Below are 21,307 nucleotides of genomic sequence, written 5' to 3'. Positions count from 1 at the left end.
TTACTATTTTGATGTATAAAATGAGGCCAGTGTAGATTATGCTAGGGGTGCCTTTAGGCTGTGTTTTATGTAAAAATAGGGCTTTAACTGACAATACACACAAGCATGTTTTTTTGGGTGGGGGTATTTGTTTTCTTTTGTAAAGTATGTGTTGTGGGTGGGCAGGCCGCAGTAGGTGGTCTTGTCAGGAAATACTCAAGCAACAGTCTAATATTAAACATTGTGTGATTCAGTCACTAGGCTGTGCTCCTTCTGGAATTTACCTTCTGAATAGTGCATCTCCGTTTACATAAATTTCTTGTTTGAGCCCCATTGGATGTAAGCATCACTTCCGTTCATCGCAGATTCTCTCCTTATCTGCTTTTTATTATATCTGGTAACTAGGACTCCTAGGGCTGCCTTGATTTTCATCTCAGTCCTACTTGCTAGTCATCTTTTCCATGATTGTCTTTGAGTGTGGCTTTGTAGGCGTCCTACAGAGTCTGAGCAGATTAGCATCTTGTCAGCTTTGGGAAACATTTTTATGCTTTCGTCCTTCACATACAATTAAATTATCCTGACACGATCTTGACGATCTTGGCTAGCTTTTTTCCGTTGTTATTTATTCTAGATACAAGGAGTTCTTGTGTGTTAGGTTAGTGTGGGAATAATGTTTGCAAAGAGGAACCGGGCTCCCTTTCCAACTCTACATCACCGAGTGAAATCTCCCTTGCATTCACTCCAACCGCAGGTACAGTGGGGACTGCATTTCAGAAATAAACAGCCTTTTTTTTTTATTTTGGGCCTTCTCGAATTTTCTAATGTGCTAGACCTCCACTTACAACCTTCTGTTTTTGCTGTCAACTGACTGAAGACCTGATCTTGCTTATGAGTGCATTTCTTCTTAAAACACACCAGGCCTTCTTGGATAGTGTAGAGCGGCACATCTGTGTCTACCTGCCATAGTAACACATTCTTTCTTGGTAAACAAATAATTTACCCTACTTCTGTTGCCCTTTATTACACTAGTTCCAGAAGCACTGTGTTCCACTCCAGACTCACTACCCCCATGGCGTCCAGGTCTGTGGTTCCACTTCTTTGCTTCACAATTATATGCATTAGTCAAGCCTTGGTCAGAAGTGCGCTTGCCCTAACTTACTGAAGTAGACATTTTTAGCATTAATCCACTGGTCCATACAAACTCCTGAGTATACATAGTTTACATTAATCCGCTGTACCAAATACACTCGAGAAGCAGAAATGCTTATGAGTTAAGTCAGGGCTCAGACTATTAAGAGATAAATTAGTGCCCATATGCAGAATCAACCAGCCACTTGACTCAAAAGTGCAAAGGCACAAACAATTTATTAGTAGTCATCCAGAGGAGGGATATTAAAACCTCCAAATGTCTGTACTAACCAGCGCCATATCAGCTATGCTTGTGTACATCTCCCTTCTTTGAAGTTATCATTTATGAAAACGAACCTCTGTGTAAAATTCTTTAGTAGTTTGTTAGCACTATAGCTTACAAAGATAATTAAAACGCTGTGCTACCCTTCCTCCACTGCTTGCAAAACCCTTTTTTTTCCAGACCGTCTTATTTTAGAGTCGGAGGGATCTGCACCTGCTGGCAAGTTTCGGTTAAAGCTAAAAAAAAAAAAAAAATCCGAAAATGACTTCGCTGCCTTGAGTATGGTCAGTGGCCCGTGAAATCCTCCTTGTGGCCATATGCAGAAAACCGAGACTTTCTGCAGAGTGCATTTTAGCTTATACATGCATTTTTTCCAGATGTGTAATAATTGGCAGAACATTTTTTCTCCTTGAAATAGTGTGTAGAGTGATTGAATGGGAAATGCAGCCGAGAGGGACTGAATTTCAAGCGTTATGGTCTGGAAAAGCTGTTTATTGTAAATTGGAACTAGACTTCAATAGCAGATGCTGGAGAAAAGCCGCTGGAATGTGGGCCTCGGTGTGTGCAGACCCAAGTTAAACAGTTTTCTAAACTCAAAGGGGCTGCGAAGCACAGCTGTAGTGGAAGTAACAATGGAAAGGAAACAATTTCTAGATTAATCCCCAGCAGGGTCAAATAATTAAATCGATAAAAAAAAATGGAAACTATTCGGAGGGAAACAAGGGCTTATGATGACCTAAATGGATAAAGAAATTACATGTTAGGAGTGAAATAATATTGTAACAAATCTTCTAAAAGCCTTTTTTCCCCCATTTTTTTACATTTCCGCAAGCACGCGTTTTATGTCGAGTGATAGTTTATTTCTTGCTTGTGAATACAAATATTTCATAGGGCTAATTTTTTTTAGAAACCGGTTGTGTTTGAGAATTTTCAGAGCGTGATTTGTTATAAAACGGATGGATTTTAGATGCGTTTTAGAATTAGATTTCCACCCTCAGTCCCCCTGTTTCCTTTAATGCTCTCGACCAATATAGACCTGGGCCAAGCCATGTGCTTGCAAGCGGGACACACAGGAAAATCCCCCCCCCCCCCCCCCTTTTTTTATTTATTTTTAATTTAAGTCAAAGGACTGTCTGGAGCATTGCAACCTGCCCTGATATTCTCCTAAAGATGTTCCCATCTGATGTCACCTGCTCACTTCTGAATCTGGATCAGCATTTGTTCACCATTTACAGTTTACCTAGTAATGGCCTGGTCAAATGTCCACTAACAATTGCCAAAAGTGAACTTTTGTGAAAACGATGAATGGGCCTATATGGAAATATCAATTGTATGGTGTTCAGTCCTGTTTAAATGAGGAATGTGTTAGTATCTGCTTTATCTAAGACTCTCATAACTTGATCTGGTTTTTCTCATTCCAGATCAGATTTGGCAGGGGTTGTGGGCAGACTTGGGTTTTTGCATTTCAATATATTTTTTAGAATTCAAAATCGGTGGGATGGCTCGTGCGTGTAATGTATTCTTGCAAACACTAGATTTTCAAAATGCCTTGAGTTAAAGAAAATACTTATTAGTAAATTTTCTTGTTTTAATAGCCGACTGCTTCCTCGAATTCAAAATTATTTTTTTGTCTTTGAGAAAAGTGTTTTCTAGAATGTGCCGGAGCCTCGTAGGCAAAGAATAAATTGCATTTAGGTGAAAGAAATTCTTGGCAGAAGAAGCAAGGAAATGAGTCATTTTGCCTTTTTTTATGAGATTAGTGTAAACAGACATGGTTTTAGTTTAACAGTTGCTTTAATATTTGATCCAGCTCGGAAAAGTCTAGTAGAGCTCATTTCCTGCCCACTTGGAGCTCTTTTGCAGAACCCAAAACTTTACATGTTTATATAATGCATAATGTCATGATTTAAATTCAGTCAATGCATATACAGTATTAGCATCGTATTTTCTGTTGTAGGCATGCATTAGTTGCTGGAAAAGATTGTATATCTTTTTGCTGTTCGATTCTAAACTGTTGGCATCAGTTTTTGTTCCTGACTGAGCGCATTAAACTATGGCTCTGGGGAAGAGGGTAGTGGATTGTGTGAAAAAACAGTTATTAGTTATTGATGAAAAGGTGGAAAACGGTTCTGCTATTTTGATAAAATTATACAGTTTTGTATTCCACACTATGGGAGGGCGGCAGGGGGGGGACTAACTTGTACATCTCTTCTTTGTTACCTTAGTAGCGCTTGCCACGTTTCCGTGGTAAAGCCTCATTAAGGCCCCTGGTTAAAAGGAGCCTCGGTTCCCTTGGTTGATGGAGCAGTAATATTGTGGCTGCGCCGACGGGGAGCTCAGAGGCCAAGGTTGGCCTTTTATTTTGAAGTGAGGCTTCGCAGTTATTGAAACGTCGACGAGTCTGACAAGAGGAGCGGCCATCCCCGCTGCAATGGTAGTCTGTCAGCTGTATGCTAATGAGGCCAACAATCGGAGCAGCATCTTCTGTGGCCCGCTGCACGGCGCGCGCGGCCGTCACAAAGACCTGTTTGTTCACCTGTTGTGCTCGTGGACAGTTTCCGTCCCCCAAGTCAGAGAGCCGGGAGGAAAGGATGCGAAATGCTGGGGGGGGGGGGGGGGGCTCGCGCACGCACGACAATACCGACTGTGGAAGCAATGAACAGCCACGGGACGATTGCCGCAGCCAGAAATTATCCTGAGGAGACACTGCTCTCTGCTAAAAATGCCGATCTTGCGGACTTAAAAAATAATGGTGAAATACGTGTGACCATGCACCAAAGCTAATCCCAGCAGAGTAACGAATTAGAAAGTGCCGAATGTCCTCGTTTTGGAGCTAGCACTAAGTTCTGGGGAGTCATCAGTCAGTACTTGATTTTATTGGAGTTTAATACGAGTCTGAGGAAGGTTGTAGCTCATTCATTGACAGAAGCTAGGCTAAAAAACGCATGACATTTACCCCATTTGGGATTCATTTATACATTTGGAGAAAATTTCGGACGTTGTGCAGTTGCCAACATTTTCCAGTGCTCCTGTTTAAAATGTGCTTATCCAGAATTTATAAAGACAGAAAAACCCACATTTTAACGCATTACCTCCTCCCAAACTCGACAACACAATAATTTCCCCTGTCCAATAGGCCTTAATTACATATTGAGTGGTCCTTCCCTCTCCCCACACTGAAAATGCTGTTAATCCTGTCTAACAGATCATTTTGCAAACTATTCCAAATTTGGGTAAAAACTTGCACAGGGTCTTTTAACACCCAAAAACCTAACAGTTTATTGTTGGTTACTCATGCACTAACTAGGACCTTCACGAAATACTAGCTCTGGTCACTATGCAGGCACAAATATATTTCAAGAACCCCATTTGTGTTGACCAAATTCGAAAGAATTGGAATTCGGATATTGCTTTCACAATTGCATTTATTTGTGCACCGAATTGTAACTTGAGTCTACCGTCCGCTGTCCTGCGCCCTTTTGTGTCTCATTTAGAGATTTGATCTTGAAGCAGCGTGAGACTTCTTGTGGTGAGAGATTCTATTTTTGTGCCGAGCGTTCTGTTCCTGGGCAGTCAGCCATTGTGCGTGAATTGAGATACATAGATTCTCGACGATGCCCATATGTATGGGCATTGTTGCAGATGTACTCCCTTCCTTTGCCGGTCAAGTATGCAAGTATGATCATAATGCTCTTTTATTGCTAAGCTTTGTAAGACACCACTATGGCTGAGCTTTTGACGCATACAGAGTCCCATGTGCTGGAGAGAAGTTATATTCTTTTTAGACTCTATCCTCAATCTTTGTTTTAAATCTGTCTGAATGTATCTGGCAATCTGTTTCTGGATTAGTAGTAGATTTTTAATTTGTCAAAATACTTGAGGCTGCTATATTTCATCCGTCCTATTATTAGCTTGAGGAGTGCTTGGGAGGGAGGGGTGGAGGGGGGGAAGCAGGCCACTGACAAGATCGTTGTGTGTAAAAGGCCGCTTTATTGGAAACAGGTGCACATTACAAATTAAAATCCTTGGCCGAAACGCCTTCCAAAACTAGGCCTCACTAAATATAACAAGCCTAGCCCCGCCCCCCGCCCCCTCCCCTAAATACCTTCGAGCCCGCCCCCGCCCGTACATTACAACATTACAACAATATAAAAGCATTATAAAACATTATAAAACATTACACTCCTGTATAACCCCCCAACAATCTCTAAATCCAAACCTTCTGTTAACCAAAACTCCCCTGCCTGCCCCTTTTCAGCTATCGGCCCCCAAACTGTGTAACCGAACTAAATTTACCAAACTAACCTTTTCCTGTCGATAACCCCAACTCAACCCCAATCACTCCACCAACTTCCGGTAAAACTGACCAGAAATCACCATAACCCCCGCACAGCACCTGCTCCAAGCGACAAAGTACAAACATAGCAGAACCCCTTGCACATCTGTTCCCACAAAACGCCTGAAAAATTTCGCAAAAAAGGGGGAAAAACTGGAAAAACGTATACTGAAAAACCCCGACCCCGAAACGAACAAAGTGGAGAAAAACACCCCAAAAAACGTGTTTTTTGAGGGAGGGAGGGAGGGGACAAAAAACACGGCACTATCCTCGCTCCCGGCCACCAGGTCACCAAACCTAAAATGGTGGCCGGGGGCGGGCTCCCAAGGTATTTATACCTGGGCAACATTTCGATACATTTGGGCTCTACTTGGGCTGGCGTTGGGCTATCTTTTCCCTACTAGCCAGCCCAAGTTCAAAAACCGCGCGGGGCCCGCAAACCCCTCCCTCCACACGCCCCCTCCCAAACTGCCCGGGGGTGGGGACTCCCTGCGGTCGCCATCCCCCCCCAAGCCCCCCTTGGTGGAATGTAAGTTTTTGTTGTCAGCTCGGAAAGGGTGACCAAGAATTAGCATAAAAGAATTCTCGCAATTTTAGCATGATTCTGGCAATGATCAGCCGTTTAACTCTACTGTTGTCTAATTGGTTTTACTGCAACGTTTATTCACGTTGAGTGATTGATAAAACACTTGTCTATATTTCACCAGCTGTATGTTTTAGATGGTCGGTAGTTATGGAATGGTTTACTCATTTTCTCCCTACCGCATCACTACCCAATACTTTTGGTAAAATTTCATCTTTTGAATCACTCCATATAATTCGGATATAACCAAGTCAATCAATATGGTGTTCGAGTCAAGAATGATGCTTAAGCATCCTGCACACCCCATAACATGACCTAACATAACCGTATAGGTTAACCTTATAGGTTGACTGATTTGTTATAGAATATCCCTTTACTTATGTGATTTCATCAGCCACCATTCTGTGCACATTTCCACCTTTATTATTAGCACTTCATCTCTGCTTTTCTGGCTGTGTTTACAAGCATACATGCACTTCGTCTTGAGAGTCAGCTAGGGGCTGCTGTCCTGCTAGCGCCCACCCAGTCACAGGTCCTCCATTTGTTTGTTATGCATCAATCTTGTGGCCAGGATTCTCTGTGCAGTTTAAAGGCAAGTGAATTTTGCATATGCATGATTTTTGTAACCACAGAGAATCCAATCCTTTACTCCAACCAACTTTTCTTGCTATGAAGTGGTTGTAGAGCGACTTCTCTATTTTATGGTATCGTAGTAATGGGAAGGCGGGTCCCTCTAAATAAGATGTTGATGAATTTTCTAAGGCCTTCCAAAACAGACGGCGGCCTTATCGAATTGTTGCTTTCTTTTCAGTTCCCAAGAATGTACCTTTATCAAAATCCACACTTTAATCCAAATAACATACCGTCAAACAGGATTCTGCTGAAATGAGGACATACAGCATTTTCGTTATGGCCTGTTCTGTAGCAGTCACTTTTTTTTAATGTCACTTTAGCAGTTCAGTAGCATTACATTGTTTATAAAATATACGAAATTGGTTTGAATAAAATAAAAAAAAAAAGTCTGACCTGATTTTTCTGTCCTAATGTACAATTCACCTTAATTCATGGTTATGGCTTGTCCTTCTGAGACTTTTTTTTAGCCTAAGACCAAAGACAGCTTGTAAAGCTTGATCACTGGAGCTGCTCGCGTGGTTATCTTGAAGGCAGAACATCCTGCTTGGTAATTAACAAGAACCTGGCTGGCTCCTACCACTCACTTTAAGTTTAACGTGTTTAATTATTATTCTGGGTGGGTTGTGTATCTTTTCAAACAGAATGAACTCCTCCCTATCACTTCTACCCGTCTATATTACTTGGATTTGTAGGAACTCCGTTTTGAAAAATATAGGACACTAGTTTTATCTTAATTGTAATTTTTTCTGTGCTCCAAGCTGAAGATCGATGCTGTGGTCGGTAGAAGTGGAAAACTGCAGCGTTACCTGGCCGGGAGGTCCTATAATGGTGTTTTTGTTGTAGTCACAAGGAGGTGCCTTGTCCCCTGGTGATCAGTATTTTCATAGCTTTTGCTTTACTCTGTTATGCTATGTGCGAGTTTAGGGGCTTTGTTACATACTTTCTTTACAAGATAAATTGCTGAAATTGTAATTTGTATACTTTTGTAGGACAAATTATTTTTGTTAAAATAACATATCTAAACTTAATACACCAGGTCAACGTGGAAGACACATTTGTATGTGCAGAGCACTCTGTGTAGAGCAGTAGATAGTTTTAATAATGCGCAACCAACACAAACCAAAATGAATACACTTGTGATATGGGTTTGCAGAGTCAGTGGTGACTCCCCACCTTAATTAAAACACAAGTTTTATATAATTTAAGATCCTGGGGAGAAAAAACGTTTTTATAAAATACCAACTGGAAGCTGCTTGGGCTGTCCTAAATTGTGTCCCCTTCCTTTCAAAGATTTATTTGTACATATAGTCATGCAATGGAAGTTAAGGGTGGAGCGAGGTCAAGGTTGTGTTCCGTTGGCTCGCTGGAAAAGGAGGCTGATTTGTGGCTAATGGCGGATTATGGCTCAGGTTCACATGTAGTTTGTAAGGTCCTTATAATGCGAAGGTTCATATCCTCCGAAAATAATAATTAGAAAAAAGTGATTCAAGGAAGCCAGGTGGGGACATTGGTGGAAAGTGTTATGAGACGGACTATCTGGTGAGGTGGTCTTCATCTTTTAATTGAAGCCTCTGGTGGCCTAGCAAGGGTTTGTTTTAATGTGCTGTTCCTTGACCTGCATGACTGCTTGTAAGAAATATGAAAAGACTTGGTCTATGATCAGTGTATATACTTATTAGGTATTACTTGCATACTGGGGACATGCTCCTTTAACAGAGCAAATGTAAATTATTCCATAAAAACTAAACATAATTTTTTAAAGTTGTCGCTGTTCATATTTACTTGGCTCGATGAGTCTCCTTGTGCAGGGGAACGGTTAACGCGATGTGTGATGGGGTAGCTTTACTTTGGAAGCTTTCTAATGCAGCGCGTGGGATCTAAATCTTACGATTCGTGTCTGATCATTCAGAGTGTGTGTGTTACAAAAACAGACATGAATGCATGCTGATTTAACAATGCAGTAACCTTGCGGAGCTTCAGCTCGAGGCATTCTTGAAGACAAAGAGACCTTGATGATGCGAAACTTGCAAAGTGACTTGTTGAAATGTTTGTGTAGAGAGAAGGGAACAGCTGCTCAGTGGTGTATGGATGCAGCGTAAATAGAAGTCTGCTTTCTTGTCATTCTGTAAATGTCTTTAATTGATCACATTTAGGGTTGCATATTAGTCATGGAAAATTGACATGAATTAGATTGGCAAGTCACAGCTGAAATCTTCTCCTCTTGATAGAAGAGAGCGTGTTGCATACAGCGAGGGATTTCTTTTTAATCCTTTCCCAAAACACAACTACAGAACTTCCTACACCTCACCAGCAAGCTATTTACATCACAGAAAGGGTTTCATATCCATCGGCTGCTTCACATTCCATCTGCTTTTCCCTTCTTCGCTCTTGCACTTGATATTCTTACGCCACTGGCTTTCCACCGTGGATTCCGCCTGGCATTGTCCCTCTCTACACATCTCTCATTCTTTTCACTGTCCACATGTGACGACTTAAGCCACCAGCTCTTTCTCGCACCCTGACTGTCATTCCCTCCACACCCTTTCCTAAAAGATATCAAAAAGTTGTACTTTCTTCCCAAAACACCCATCACTGTTTGAATCACGCTTCATGGTTCTTTGTCTCTTCACTTGCACGTCTCGGCCTTGAAACCCTGATCTTCCATTTTGCTAGCATGGAACTTTGACATGGAAGCTGTGTGCTTTCGCACAAAAATACATGAATGACAACACGATACGAGTTAAAAATAGACTATGCAAGCGGAAAAATCATAGTTGCTAAAGTCAAGATTACATTAGTGCATGTTTGCTTTTGTTTAATTGGTCGATTTTTTGTTTTTGTTTCGTGTGTTTCAGGTTGGAAATCATCGCGATGAGTCCGTGAACCACAGCAGTAACCATTCAGCTCTGTCCAGCACAGTCACTGTGGGAGGCACAGAAATAAACCACAAAACACAAAATTACAGAGGTAAAACCCCCCGGAAACGATCATGTGTACTGTACCTATCTGTCGGCCGCCCCCTCCCCCTTCTGAACTAAACAGAGAAACAACTATTTTCTTTAAGCTTGATCTGGTAGAGTTACCAATTTATTGAAACAGTTTGTCGTTCATTGAATAAAAGTGCGGGGATCCTTCCAGGTGAAGTCGATACATTTGTTTTCTACTTTATTGTACTGTGTGAGAGAGACCCTAGAGTGCATGGCTGTATTGTTGTGCTAGATGTAAGAGACTCCTTCGTTTTAATGGTACGTGTACGGGAGACCCTTGCGTTCATGTCCGCATCGTTGTTCTACATGAAGCCAAGTCCTCAGAGCCCATGTGTGTATTATTGTACCTTGGGTAAGAGAGATCCCTTATGTTTATATCTGCATTTTGTATTACATATACGAGACCCAAGAGTTCTTGTCATAGTTGTACTACATGTAAGCGAGACTCCTAGGTACTAATTACTTTGTTTTCTTTAATCTGTTTAGGTGAATTATCTAGAGAACCTGGTTTATTAGGTGCACTAGAAATTAAATCTGAATATAAAGACAAGGATGAGAATCTGCACGATGCTGCCTTATCCGACGATATGAAATCAGACGACGAATCCTCTCAAAAGAATCTGAAAATGTCAAGGGCAAGAACAAGGTAAATACATGAATAGATGTTTAAGCCAAATTAGTTCATTTTCTAACCTTTACCCTGGGACATTACAGGGCAACTAGTTTCCTTTTGCCACACAGCACAGTCTTCCCTACAGATCATTACCCAAAATCGCTGGGATTGTTTAGCGATTTATGTACACATGTAGTGGAGCGAGGCTCAGGCACATACCTATGAAGGGAAAGAAGAGTGCACTTTGTGCTGTGATTTTATTAGACTGCATAGATATAACCCCTTGGTTGTCAGCAGACTGTCTACATTTAAAGAGGTCTGTAATTTAGTGAAGTTAACCAGACTAAAAAGTAAAGCACACTGCCTTGTTTGTGTGGTTGTTTTGTTTTTTGAGGTGGACGGGGGATTCAAGCAACATTCGTACTTGAACGACATCACTGGCCACTCATTAAAACACTGAAGCGCTGATAAGACAATAGTGTTTTGGTACGAATATTACTTCCATTATTCTTCTTGAAAATGTCAGGATGACTTTTGACCCGGAGTGGTGACCAGCTTTACATATCCCAGATGACTGCGGTGGTAATGGTTAACAAAATCTGTGTGAAGTTATCCAGAAACCGTATAAAGTTGTGGATGTGGAATAGTTCTAGCTTTCTTTGCCTCATTGCAAATAATGCATCATTTCTGCCAGTAGAGGTCTATGCGGTACTGCCGTCTGTGCTCTTCTCCATCCAGAAAATATGGTGTCAGCTGTAGGGCGCCATGCTCAAACCTACAAGCCCCATCAAAACAATACGGCTGATCCATTTCACTACAGGACTTCGCTTACACCATCAAATTATGGAGCTAAAGAGTTTTTGGGTTCTCTTCTTTAGTAGGACAAAACTGCCACACACTGCTCAAGATCCCTTGTTATTCAACCCACCTTTCTTCCTTGGGAACTTTTGTTAAGGTTTCTGAGGCTTTGTAGAAGACATGCTCACAGTGCACCTCTGTCAGTATAATCTGTCCCCCACCACCTAATGCCTCCTGTGTCCACTGTGACCAAAGGAAGCTGCTTAAAGTCATTCCGAAGGAGGAGGAATCTGGCACGGCCAGGGTGAGAGGGAGGAGGAGGGTACATCCTCTGAGAGTTTCACGGCATCAATCTAACACTTACGGACAGTAAAAGCACCCTCTTTTTTAAAGTGAATACCATCATTTACACAGGCATGCTTCAGGTTTTCTGCTTTTTTTTTTGTACGCGGATATTGCACTCCCTTTCCACGTAGGGTCAGACAGGGGGTTTTTGGTTTTATATTTGTCTGCATGTTTCCCATGAGGAAGCCTCTTTTAATTTAATTGTGTTGTATCCTTTATGATGTGGAAATATTTGGAAGTGGTTTGTATTTTAGGAAGGTTAAGATGTTGAGCTATGCATACCCTGAAGCCTGGGAATATTAGTAGAATTAGCTAGATATTCACATGATCGTCTCTAAGCCTTCTTCTTTAAGTTCACAGGATAAGAATTTTAATAAACTGCTGAGTCTTCCAGTAGGGATTATGTATTTGCTGGAGGTTATAAAGATATATAATTAATATGTTTGAAACCACTGCTGCACTGTACACACTCCGCCGACATCTCGAAGGGATCTATATTGCTCGGAAGAGGCTGTTCTTGATGGTTAGGTGGTACGCAGACAGGGCAGTTGTCACAAATTCTCTTTAATTACTTTTTGCTTCTGGAGCACTAAGCTTATCTTCTTCTATGCCACTTATTCACAAGATTTAAAAGACCGAAACCATGAGAACAAATATTGTGTTACATCTTTACTAATATTTGTATAACCTTGTAAAAGAAACTTCAAATGTTTGTTATGAATTTTTATGTGAAAAGAAGAATGCGAAGTTTGGAACTGCTTGCCATTCATATGTTTTTACTAAGACATCATTTTTACGATTTTTTATTATAGCACTGCACACTATGGCTTTTTCTGGTTAAGAGAAACAATATTGAATTTCTTTATGGACATTTGTTTTTGGTGGTTCCCTTCGTTTCTAGAGAGTCTGTGCCCCAATTCGGGACTAGTCCGTACTGAAGAATTACATTATAATAATGCAACACCTTCTGTGTATCCCATGTGTCACTTGCCATTATATTGCTGCAGGTTATTACTAAAACACTAAATGTACCCATGTCCACAATTTAGCGGTCGGTCTTGGAAAATAAGTCCATCAGCTGCTGTACTCATGTGCTTCAGGTTACATAGGAGTTGGGTGGAGGCCATGTTCTTTAGTACATGTTAGTTTTAGAAAGTGGGCATAGATGTGGGATTATTGGATTGATTCCCAGTTCTGATCCTCCCCAGCCTTTCCTAGTGTAAATTAAATATAAGCAAAGGATGTTTATGGGCCTAAATTTGCATGAATTTTGCCATTACATGTAAACCACAATCAGCACACCTAAAAAGTAGCCGGTCAGTACACCACAAAAAAGTAATGTGGGTTATGGGGCTCTTTGCTCTTACCATCATTATTTAACATGTACAGGGGCCGACCAATATGTTCTCTATCTAAATATAAGTGTGACATGGTTAATTGGTTACAGTCCCACAAGTGGCGTTTCCTGCTGCTCACTAATATATTAGGTGAACGGGTGGGCTTGTATGTCAAAAATCACTGTATTTAAAAGAGAAGGCAACTTAGGAAACATCAGCATATAAATGGTGGCGGTTCTAACCGGGCCTATCCTGACCATGTGACACTACTTTGCTACAAATGTTTACTCATCTATAGGCCACTCTCTTCAGTGCGGGCATTGATACCTCTTCTGCGATAACCTTGTACAGAGAAGAATGTTTGGATCACAGCAATCTCGTTGTGGCCCGGCACTTAACTTTCATGTCAAGGACTTCAGTCACTGTAGAAGAGCATTCAAATAATTCTAGGTGTCCTTTGCTTCGTCCCCAACTTGTTACAAAGGCTATACACACCTTTTCTAGGTCCACGAGTTAGTCAACACCCCTTTCCAACACTAGACAGGCTTGCCTGTCTGCTAAAACAGGCTCTTGTTCAAACCGTTGTTGCTCGTGTGCAAGACAATTCGAGGAATATCCCAGACATAACTTCTTGAAACCCTTTCCTTCAACAACCCTGTAAGAAAGTTGCAACTGCAACCTACTGGGCATCCCAAAGCCCTCATGCATTATGTCATGGTTCTTCTGGCTTGGTGTTTGCAGAGACCCATCCATTGGAACTCACTTTCTGATAACATGCTGACTTCCTTCCACTTTTCAAGAAGGCTTTAAAAACTGACCTCTTCCAATGGAGCACCAGAGCAAGTGGTATAATCTACCTTCCCCGTTCTCAAATCCTCCAAACGCCCCGCCCACCTCTCTAATATTTCTGCTTGGCCCATGGGGCGTATAATGTAGATGTGTACATACACTCTGTTCTTTGTCTCATTTCAACATGTGCTCAAAACATGCCCTACTCGCAGCAAAACCCTATCCGATCCCTTGGTTCAGTGGTTCGGAAGTATTTGAATTGCATAGGGTTTATTCTTCAAAAAGAAAATCTTTCTCCCACATACTCAGTAAGGGCACATCTCAAATTCTTGGAATACATTGATTTAAAGTAAATATTGATGGTTCAGCACACAAAGTTAGTGGTAATGTATAGAGAAGTTACTTTACTTTTACCATACTTTCCGTGACAAAAACAAATGCATAGAGAGATTTCTTCTTTCAATAAATCTTTATTTGCCTTTTCCTTCTAAAACCCACGTCAGTAGTGGGCTATTGTTCATTGACATGTTTTTTGGAAGATAAAGACAAATAAAGATTTATTGAAAGAAGAAATCTCTATACGCATTTGTTGTTTCAATACTAAACTATCATGAATGTTTTTGTAACAGAATGTATGGGAATTCATACGTAAAGTAAAAGCACTTAACTATACATTACCACTAACTTTGGGTGCTGAACCATCAATATTTCATTTTGTCATGGAAAGAGTTTTCCATTAGGAGTATAAAAGGGTTGTACTCCATGTTAGTTGCACCATTTGTAACATTTGAACTTTGCCTTACCTTTTGTTGACAAGTGCGGGATACTACTGCCTCGACCCTTCTTTTTCTTGCCTATTGATTTAAAGTAGGTAAACTGCTGAATTTAATAGTAGACGGCTACAAAAACCTACATGTACTTTGCAACAACTGGAACCCGAGTCCTAAATTACTAGCATTGAGTACATTATTGTTCTCTTTTAGTCTTACTTTAGAAATAACCCTCTGAAGTGAAGACCCTGTCTTTCCTCTTCGATCTCCATTTCGCCATGTGTTGCCCACATCAAGGAAAATCACAAGACCGTGCTTAGTCATTAGAGAAGCTCTGTTAGCTCAATAACACTTCTCATTTCCCCTTTTTTCCCCTCACCATCATATATGACAGACATGTTTGTCCTGGTATGTCTTGGTCCTATTCCTAGGAGCCGGCGATAGTAGCCTGCAGACATTACATCTGGCTGAAAAATCTCTGTTGCAAGGTTTGTTCCTTACTGTTCATAAATGTTGGGACCACATCACTTCGAAAGTGGATTTTCTTTTTCTAGTTCTGAGTTGGCTTCACAGTAATATGGATGGGGCCGATAGACATCCACATTATACACTTGATTAAGAGATAGATGAGTACCTAACCTGTGAATTGAGATGACTTTCCAGACTCCAGTTTCTGGTCTCCAGCTTGCGCTTTAACTTATCCACTTTTCCAGCTTTATACTTAACTTAATGTTTTAACTTTAATCGGAATCTGAAACCTGGGTGCACCCCTTAAGTGGTGTGTCCTACTCTATAACAGCCAAATAAAATATTTGTAGTGCAACTTAAGGGTAAACAAGCAGAAGAAAATGTTTTTTAAAGAAAATAGTATTATGAATCAGTAGTAGGCATATTTTTAGAATTTCGTTAATATGGACATTTATCAAACTATTATAGCTTATTGTTCATAACTTGCTGTTGAATTTGACTGTGAAATTCAGTGTGTGTATCTGTGTTTTGGCTTTGTAGCAGTATTAATGAAGATGAGGATTTGAACCCAGAGCAAAAAATTGAAAGGGAGAAGGAGCGAAGAATGGCCAACAATGCGAGGGAACGTTTACGAGTACGGGATATAAACGAGGCATTTAAAGAACTTGGCCGAATGGTGCAGATTCATCTGAAGAGTGAAAAACCACAGACTAAATTGCTAATACTTCATCAGGCAGTAGCAGTCATTCTCAGTCTAGAACAACAAGTTCGAGGTATGTATTTTTCCCCCACCAAATTTACCTCTTTTTGCTTGATGGTACTTGGGGCACATTGTTTTGGCTTGCCTGATAAATGTACAGCTCATGACTCGCAATTGAATAGCTCTGTGAATTCCCAATAACAAGAACCTAGTCCTGAGGATGTTATCAAAGGGTCTTTGGATTCCCAACCAGCATTAGCATCTATTTGTTATGCGTTACCAGCTCCCATTAGTGTACAAGAAGGGTTGCAGACACTGGTGCTTCTGCCCAGTCTCTTATTATGCATTGTATAGGCATTGAGTTAGCACCCATGCTGAGTGGACATTCTCTCCCTTTTCTATGTGCGCCGCGCCGTGTTAAAGATGCCAACACACAGGCAAAGGGCCTCTTCATGGATGCAGTACCTTGTTAGTGTGACACTCCAGCCATACAAGGCACCCCTTTTATAGGGGTCGCAGAGGTTTCCTGGGACCCCCTTTTTCCCCCATAAAGGGCGGCCGATAGACTGGTCTGGCTGCACCAACAAACATACTGTTAGTGCCTAGGAGCAATTCTGTCAGCACCGTCTTCACCCAAGCTTATGGACAGGGACGAGAAGTCCTCCACATTGGTGAGTTTTTTGTTGCTGTATTAACACCTGCTATGGAACTTCAGAATCTTTAGAATCACCCACAGAGAATTATGGAGCCGTATTTTCAGCTAACACTCCCCGATTCCCTACTGCACTTTTGCCACCTGGGAATATGCACTAGTTCTGAGAGCTAATGCATGGACTGGGGATGGCAAACTGTTTATCACCCCATAGAAGCTCATAATCCCAGCTCATCTGGGAAGGAATGGCCATTGTAAATTGCTAGCTTTGCAATTCTGATCTACTTCCTTTCCATAGGGTTTTGTATGTCACCATGTGGTGCTAGATGACATTCTGAAGTGTAAAATAGGATGTCTAGAGCCTAATTTATTTATATATATATATATATATCAATCAAGTGATAATCTATGTCCATTTTTAAACAGATCTATTGGCTTGTGTAGACATTTAAGTAAACATTTTCACCTGAAGTCTTCATAAGCTAGTTTTTGTAGTGTATAAGGTTATATATGGTGGCTTGTACAGTATAGGCATGCACATGGTGTCTTTACACTATTTTGGCACCTTTTCTTTTTAATTTGTACATAAATGAAGTGGCAGATTCTTTAGCTAAACAAGAGTTAGACTATCCTCAAATTGACGGCACCGCAGTTCCCATTTTACTATATGCGGACGACGCGGTTATCATGGCCAGAACTCAGTTGGGCCTTCAAAAGGCTTTAACCAGCTTTTCTTTCTATATGAGTTCTAGGGGTTTAAAAATAAACATAGGGAAAACCTTTTCCATGTGCTGCTCGTCAAAGAATAAACTTTCCTGTAAGACTTCTATCGACAAGTCTAAGATAGAACTTACTAGTACTTTCTCATATTTGGGGATTGTTTTTAATCAAAAAGGTACTTGGAAAGCAGCAATTAGGGCTAGGAATCTTGCTTTTGCCCGTACTTTAGGAGCAATAAGACAGTTTGCCAATAAACTAGGGGGCAGGCCTGTACGTATTTTAATGGACATTTATAAGTCTAAATGTATATCAACTGCTCTATACGGATCTGGCATATGGGGTATAGCAGATTCTCAGGAAATCCAAGTAAAAGAAAACACCTTCCTGCGCTATTTGTTAGCGGTCCCCAAATCGACCTCTACATATATATGTCATAGGGAATTGGATTTGGTCTATATTTCGGATCTCATTAAAATCAATCCATTACTCCTATGGCATAAGATATGGACTTCAGAGGCAACTGCTTTCAATAGAACCGTTTTGAGTGATTGCCTTAAACTAGAGAGGTGGAAAGACATCCATTGGATCTCTTATGTAAAGGAGTTTACGACTAATATGGGCCATCAAGCTTTTTTTGATAATTCCTCCTCGCTATCCCTGATCTCCAGAAAGGCTTTTAAGATAAGCTGTCTTGCTTTCCTGGAGAACAAACGATGGCTTGAGGAGAGGGCTAAGACATCTCTAATTCAATACAACTTACTTGTGCAGGGCCCTGGTTTGCAGCTTTATCTGTCTCCTGACTATCCTTGTTACGACAGAATGTTGCTATCGCGACTGAGAACTGGCACATATTATAGGTTGATAACATTCCCAGTTAGCAATGATTGGTCCTTAAATTTAATTAAGTGTCCCTGTGATGATCTTGCTTTGCAATCTTCAATACATTGTGTTCTATTCTGCAAGTATTACGCTTGGGGAAGAAAGAAATATCTGATTCCCCTTCTTAAGATCTGGGACCTAAGACAGTGCAGATCTGCGTATCTGAAGTTACTCCTATTAGAAGATGAAATAACTATTAGTGCTGTATCCAAGTTTTTAAAATTTGCAATTCGATGTAGATTAACCTTGGATTAATTTTTAGTGTTTGCTTTTATGTCTGTTATCCCCTCTTTTCTGATGTACATAACTTGTATGTAATTCGATTTCTTTTTTAACTATGTTTATTTGATTGTGCTTTTATGATTTTAACTCTAAAATCGAATAAAGCTATCTTTGACTTGACTTGACTATATATATATCAATCAAGTGATAATCTATGTCCATTTTTAAACAGATCTATTGGCTTGTGTAGACATTTAAGTAAACATTTTCACCTGAAGTCTTCATAAGCTAGTTTTTGTAGTGTATAAGGTTATATATGGTGGCTTGTACAGTATAGGCATGCACATGGTGTCTTTACACTTTTTTTAACAAGTATTTTTATCACATGGTGTCTTTCATAATGAGTGTGTGGAAAATGATCCGTTTTCAGGAACTCTCATTTCATCTTGTACAGCTCTTGTTACAAGTTGCTTATCCAGGTTGTCCACTATAGCTACAATATTGAAAGAATTTGTAGAAAACTATGTTGGTCAGTCCACTCAGTAAAAGATAACTGATTGGTAACGCATGTTCCTATAAGCAAGAGATTCAGTACATCTGCCAACTCAATTTCCAGTTGTGTAAGAATTACTGACTTGCTGGGCCATAACTGGGTTGAAACTTGATCTAAAAGTTATATTTCATACCAAAAGTCATTTGTTAGACCTTTTCCCATTCTATGTTTGCCTTTTTTTAGGTAAGGGGTAAACCTTGGTAGATTGTTGTGAAAGGGAACATACAGTTGCGGATTTAAAAATGTACTTGCTTGACACAACAGCAGCAAACATGCCCGTCCACCTAGCAGGACATAGGGAAACGGGAGAAGAGTATAAAAGATATAGGGGATCACTGTCAGTAGGACATAGGCCGAATCACGTAATCTCTTTTACAGAGTCGTTCATTCTTACCATTCTTTGTTGATGATTTTTCTCCAAACGCGCGGCCCTGTTCTTTTAAATAAACACTTTACAATTAGTAATTTTTTGCATATATTTTTCTTAAATACATTTTATTTTATATATAAATGCATAAAAATCATTTAAAAAGCATTATTATTTTTTGAAGATATAGTCAGAAGATTTCCTTCCAATCTTCTTGGGTAATGTTCAAAATTCTCATCTAGGAATTGTATACTTCTATGTGTATATTTTCATGAATCCATCTCCCGCTTCTCTAGTGTGCAGAGTAAACACCTGCTACCCCTGCAGCCATCTTTCCCAGCCATTCTATCCTCAAACTTAAGCTTTTTAGTAGATAACCAATTCCTCCGCATTTTGCGTTCTCCTACAGCAAGGGCCTTTGTAATCTGCCTTTTCTCTGAGTAACTACCAGATTGTTTGGAATAATAATCTGTCTGTCTAGTGTGAGATCCATGGTAATGTTTGTTCCTTTTAATACATCTTCCTACTATACTCGTACATGTATAATGCTACAACAACTTAAGCCCATAATGCCCCCTTTCCCTTGTTTGCATTAGCCTTTACTTGAATCTGAGAGCTAGAGTTTCCACATTTTTTTTCCATAGTCCATTGCTACCTTGAACATATTTTCTGTTGCTCTAGCTTCTACTGTTTAGCAATATTTGTTTCAAAGGATGTTCTCAATTACTACAACATTGATGAGCATTATGCACAAGTTGGTCGCACACTGCTCGTCACACCAGCAAGTTGACCCAAAGGACTGTGGTAAATGTAGTGGCGACGGCGGGTACGCCTATGCCATGATGTATAAAGAACAGTATGTGTTGCGTTAGCCATCCCTGGACACGTGTTTCGAGGTAGTTGCCTCTCGTCAGCAGGGAGCAGGTCAGTGTAAAGGGGTGCCGTGTGGACTGCCAAAATGTAATTAAAACAGGTCAAGTACCTCTCATGGCGCGCAGGTGCAGATCCAAGGCTCGTCAGCCCGTTGGCTCAAGGGAGCCGTAATAAATTATGCACAAGTTGGCCGCACACTGCTCGTCACACCAGCAAGTTGACCCAAAGGACTGTGGTAAATGTAGTGGCGACGGCGGGTACGCCTATGCCATGATGTATAAAGAACAGTATGTGTTGCGTTAGCCATCCCTGGACACGTGTTTCGAGGTAGTTGCCTCTCGTCAGCAGGGAGCAGGTCAGTGTAAAGGTTGATGAGCACTCTAAGTATTCTTTAAAATCCTTCTCAGTAAAACTTAGCTTCGCAGATCACGAATCAGTGGATGGCACTCCACCCCAAGAGCAGGTCCTGTTAATGAGATGGTGTTTGTTATTGCTGAGCACAATACTCGTTGATAGATCTGAGGCTTCAGTGCTTCAGACCTCTGTCACTCCATTGCAAAAGGCACTTACAACTATTTTGTGTTTTTTCTGTACACGCTATTCATGGTATGTGTAGCAGACAAGAATGTCATTGACTGTGTTTATGTGCAGAAATAAAAAGAGTAATCCATTGTAGTGACTTTTGAGGACTTTATTAATTTATATTATTTACTATTTTCAGAAAGAAACCTCAACCCCAAAGCAGCTTGCCTTAAAAGAAGGGAAGAAGAAAAAGTTTCTGCCGTATCGGCAGAGCAACCACCAACACACCCAGGAGGTCACCCTGGGCTTACTGACACTACCAACCCTATGGGTCATATGTGAACACCAGACAGGTAAGGCAATGACGCCCATTGAGTAGATCATTGATTTGCTGAAGGCAGGGTATTGACAAGACTTTCTGCCTTGTGTTGGAATCACCCCTTCCATTATCCTTATGCTTCAGATCAAAAGGCCTATGTGTTTAGCACAAAAAAGCCGTGTGCATAGTCCTTTCATGCAGCAGTTGCACCAGCCTTTTTTTGTGTTAAAATTCACATGGCTTTAATTTAAGTGGCTTCGCTAATGTTTTGACTAATCTGGCTTATGTCGCATCTATTAGACCCACAATCACTTGATTTATTTCTACCTTTGACAACGAGAATGGCCATTTCTTCTTGAAAAAAAAAAACACCCAAAAATTTCCCCTTTGTGTCATTAACCCAAAAATATTCTTTGAGCTTACACTGCAGTGGCCTGACTTGCAAAATGAA

At 40.6% G+C, this 21,307-nt stretch overlaps 1 protein-coding gene across 13 annotated transcripts in view; it reads left to right on the top strand.

Moving 5' to 3' along the window:
• Positions 1 to 21,307, top strand: part of TCF12 (transcription factor 12) — a 692,950-nt gene that overhangs the window by 668,935 nt on the left and 2,708 nt on the right. For all 13 annotated transcript variants that reach the window (XM_085644109.1, XM_085644104.1, XM_085644112.1 and 10 more), the window contains 4 exons: positions 9,798 to 9,909; positions 10,416 to 10,575; positions 15,590 to 15,822; positions 20,737 to 20,890. In XM_085644109.1, coding sequence (XP_085500235.1) covers positions 9,798 to 9,909; positions 10,416 to 10,575; positions 15,590 to 15,822; positions 20,737 to 20,879 — 648 coding nt within the window. In that variant the 3' untranslated portion in view covers positions 20,880 to 20,890. The remainder of the gene's footprint in view (positions 1 to 9,797; positions 9,910 to 10,415; positions 10,576 to 15,589; positions 15,823 to 20,736; positions 20,891 to 21,307) is intronic.

The sequence above is a fragment of the Triturus cristatus genome, chromosome 3_1, assembly GCF_964204655.1.
Source record: "Triturus cristatus chromosome 3_1, aTriCri1.1, whole genome shotgun sequence".
NCBI lineage: Eukaryota > Metazoa > Chordata > Amphibia > Caudata > Salamandridae > Triturus > Triturus cristatus.
This window is presented reverse-complemented; position numbering and strand designations above follow the sequence as displayed.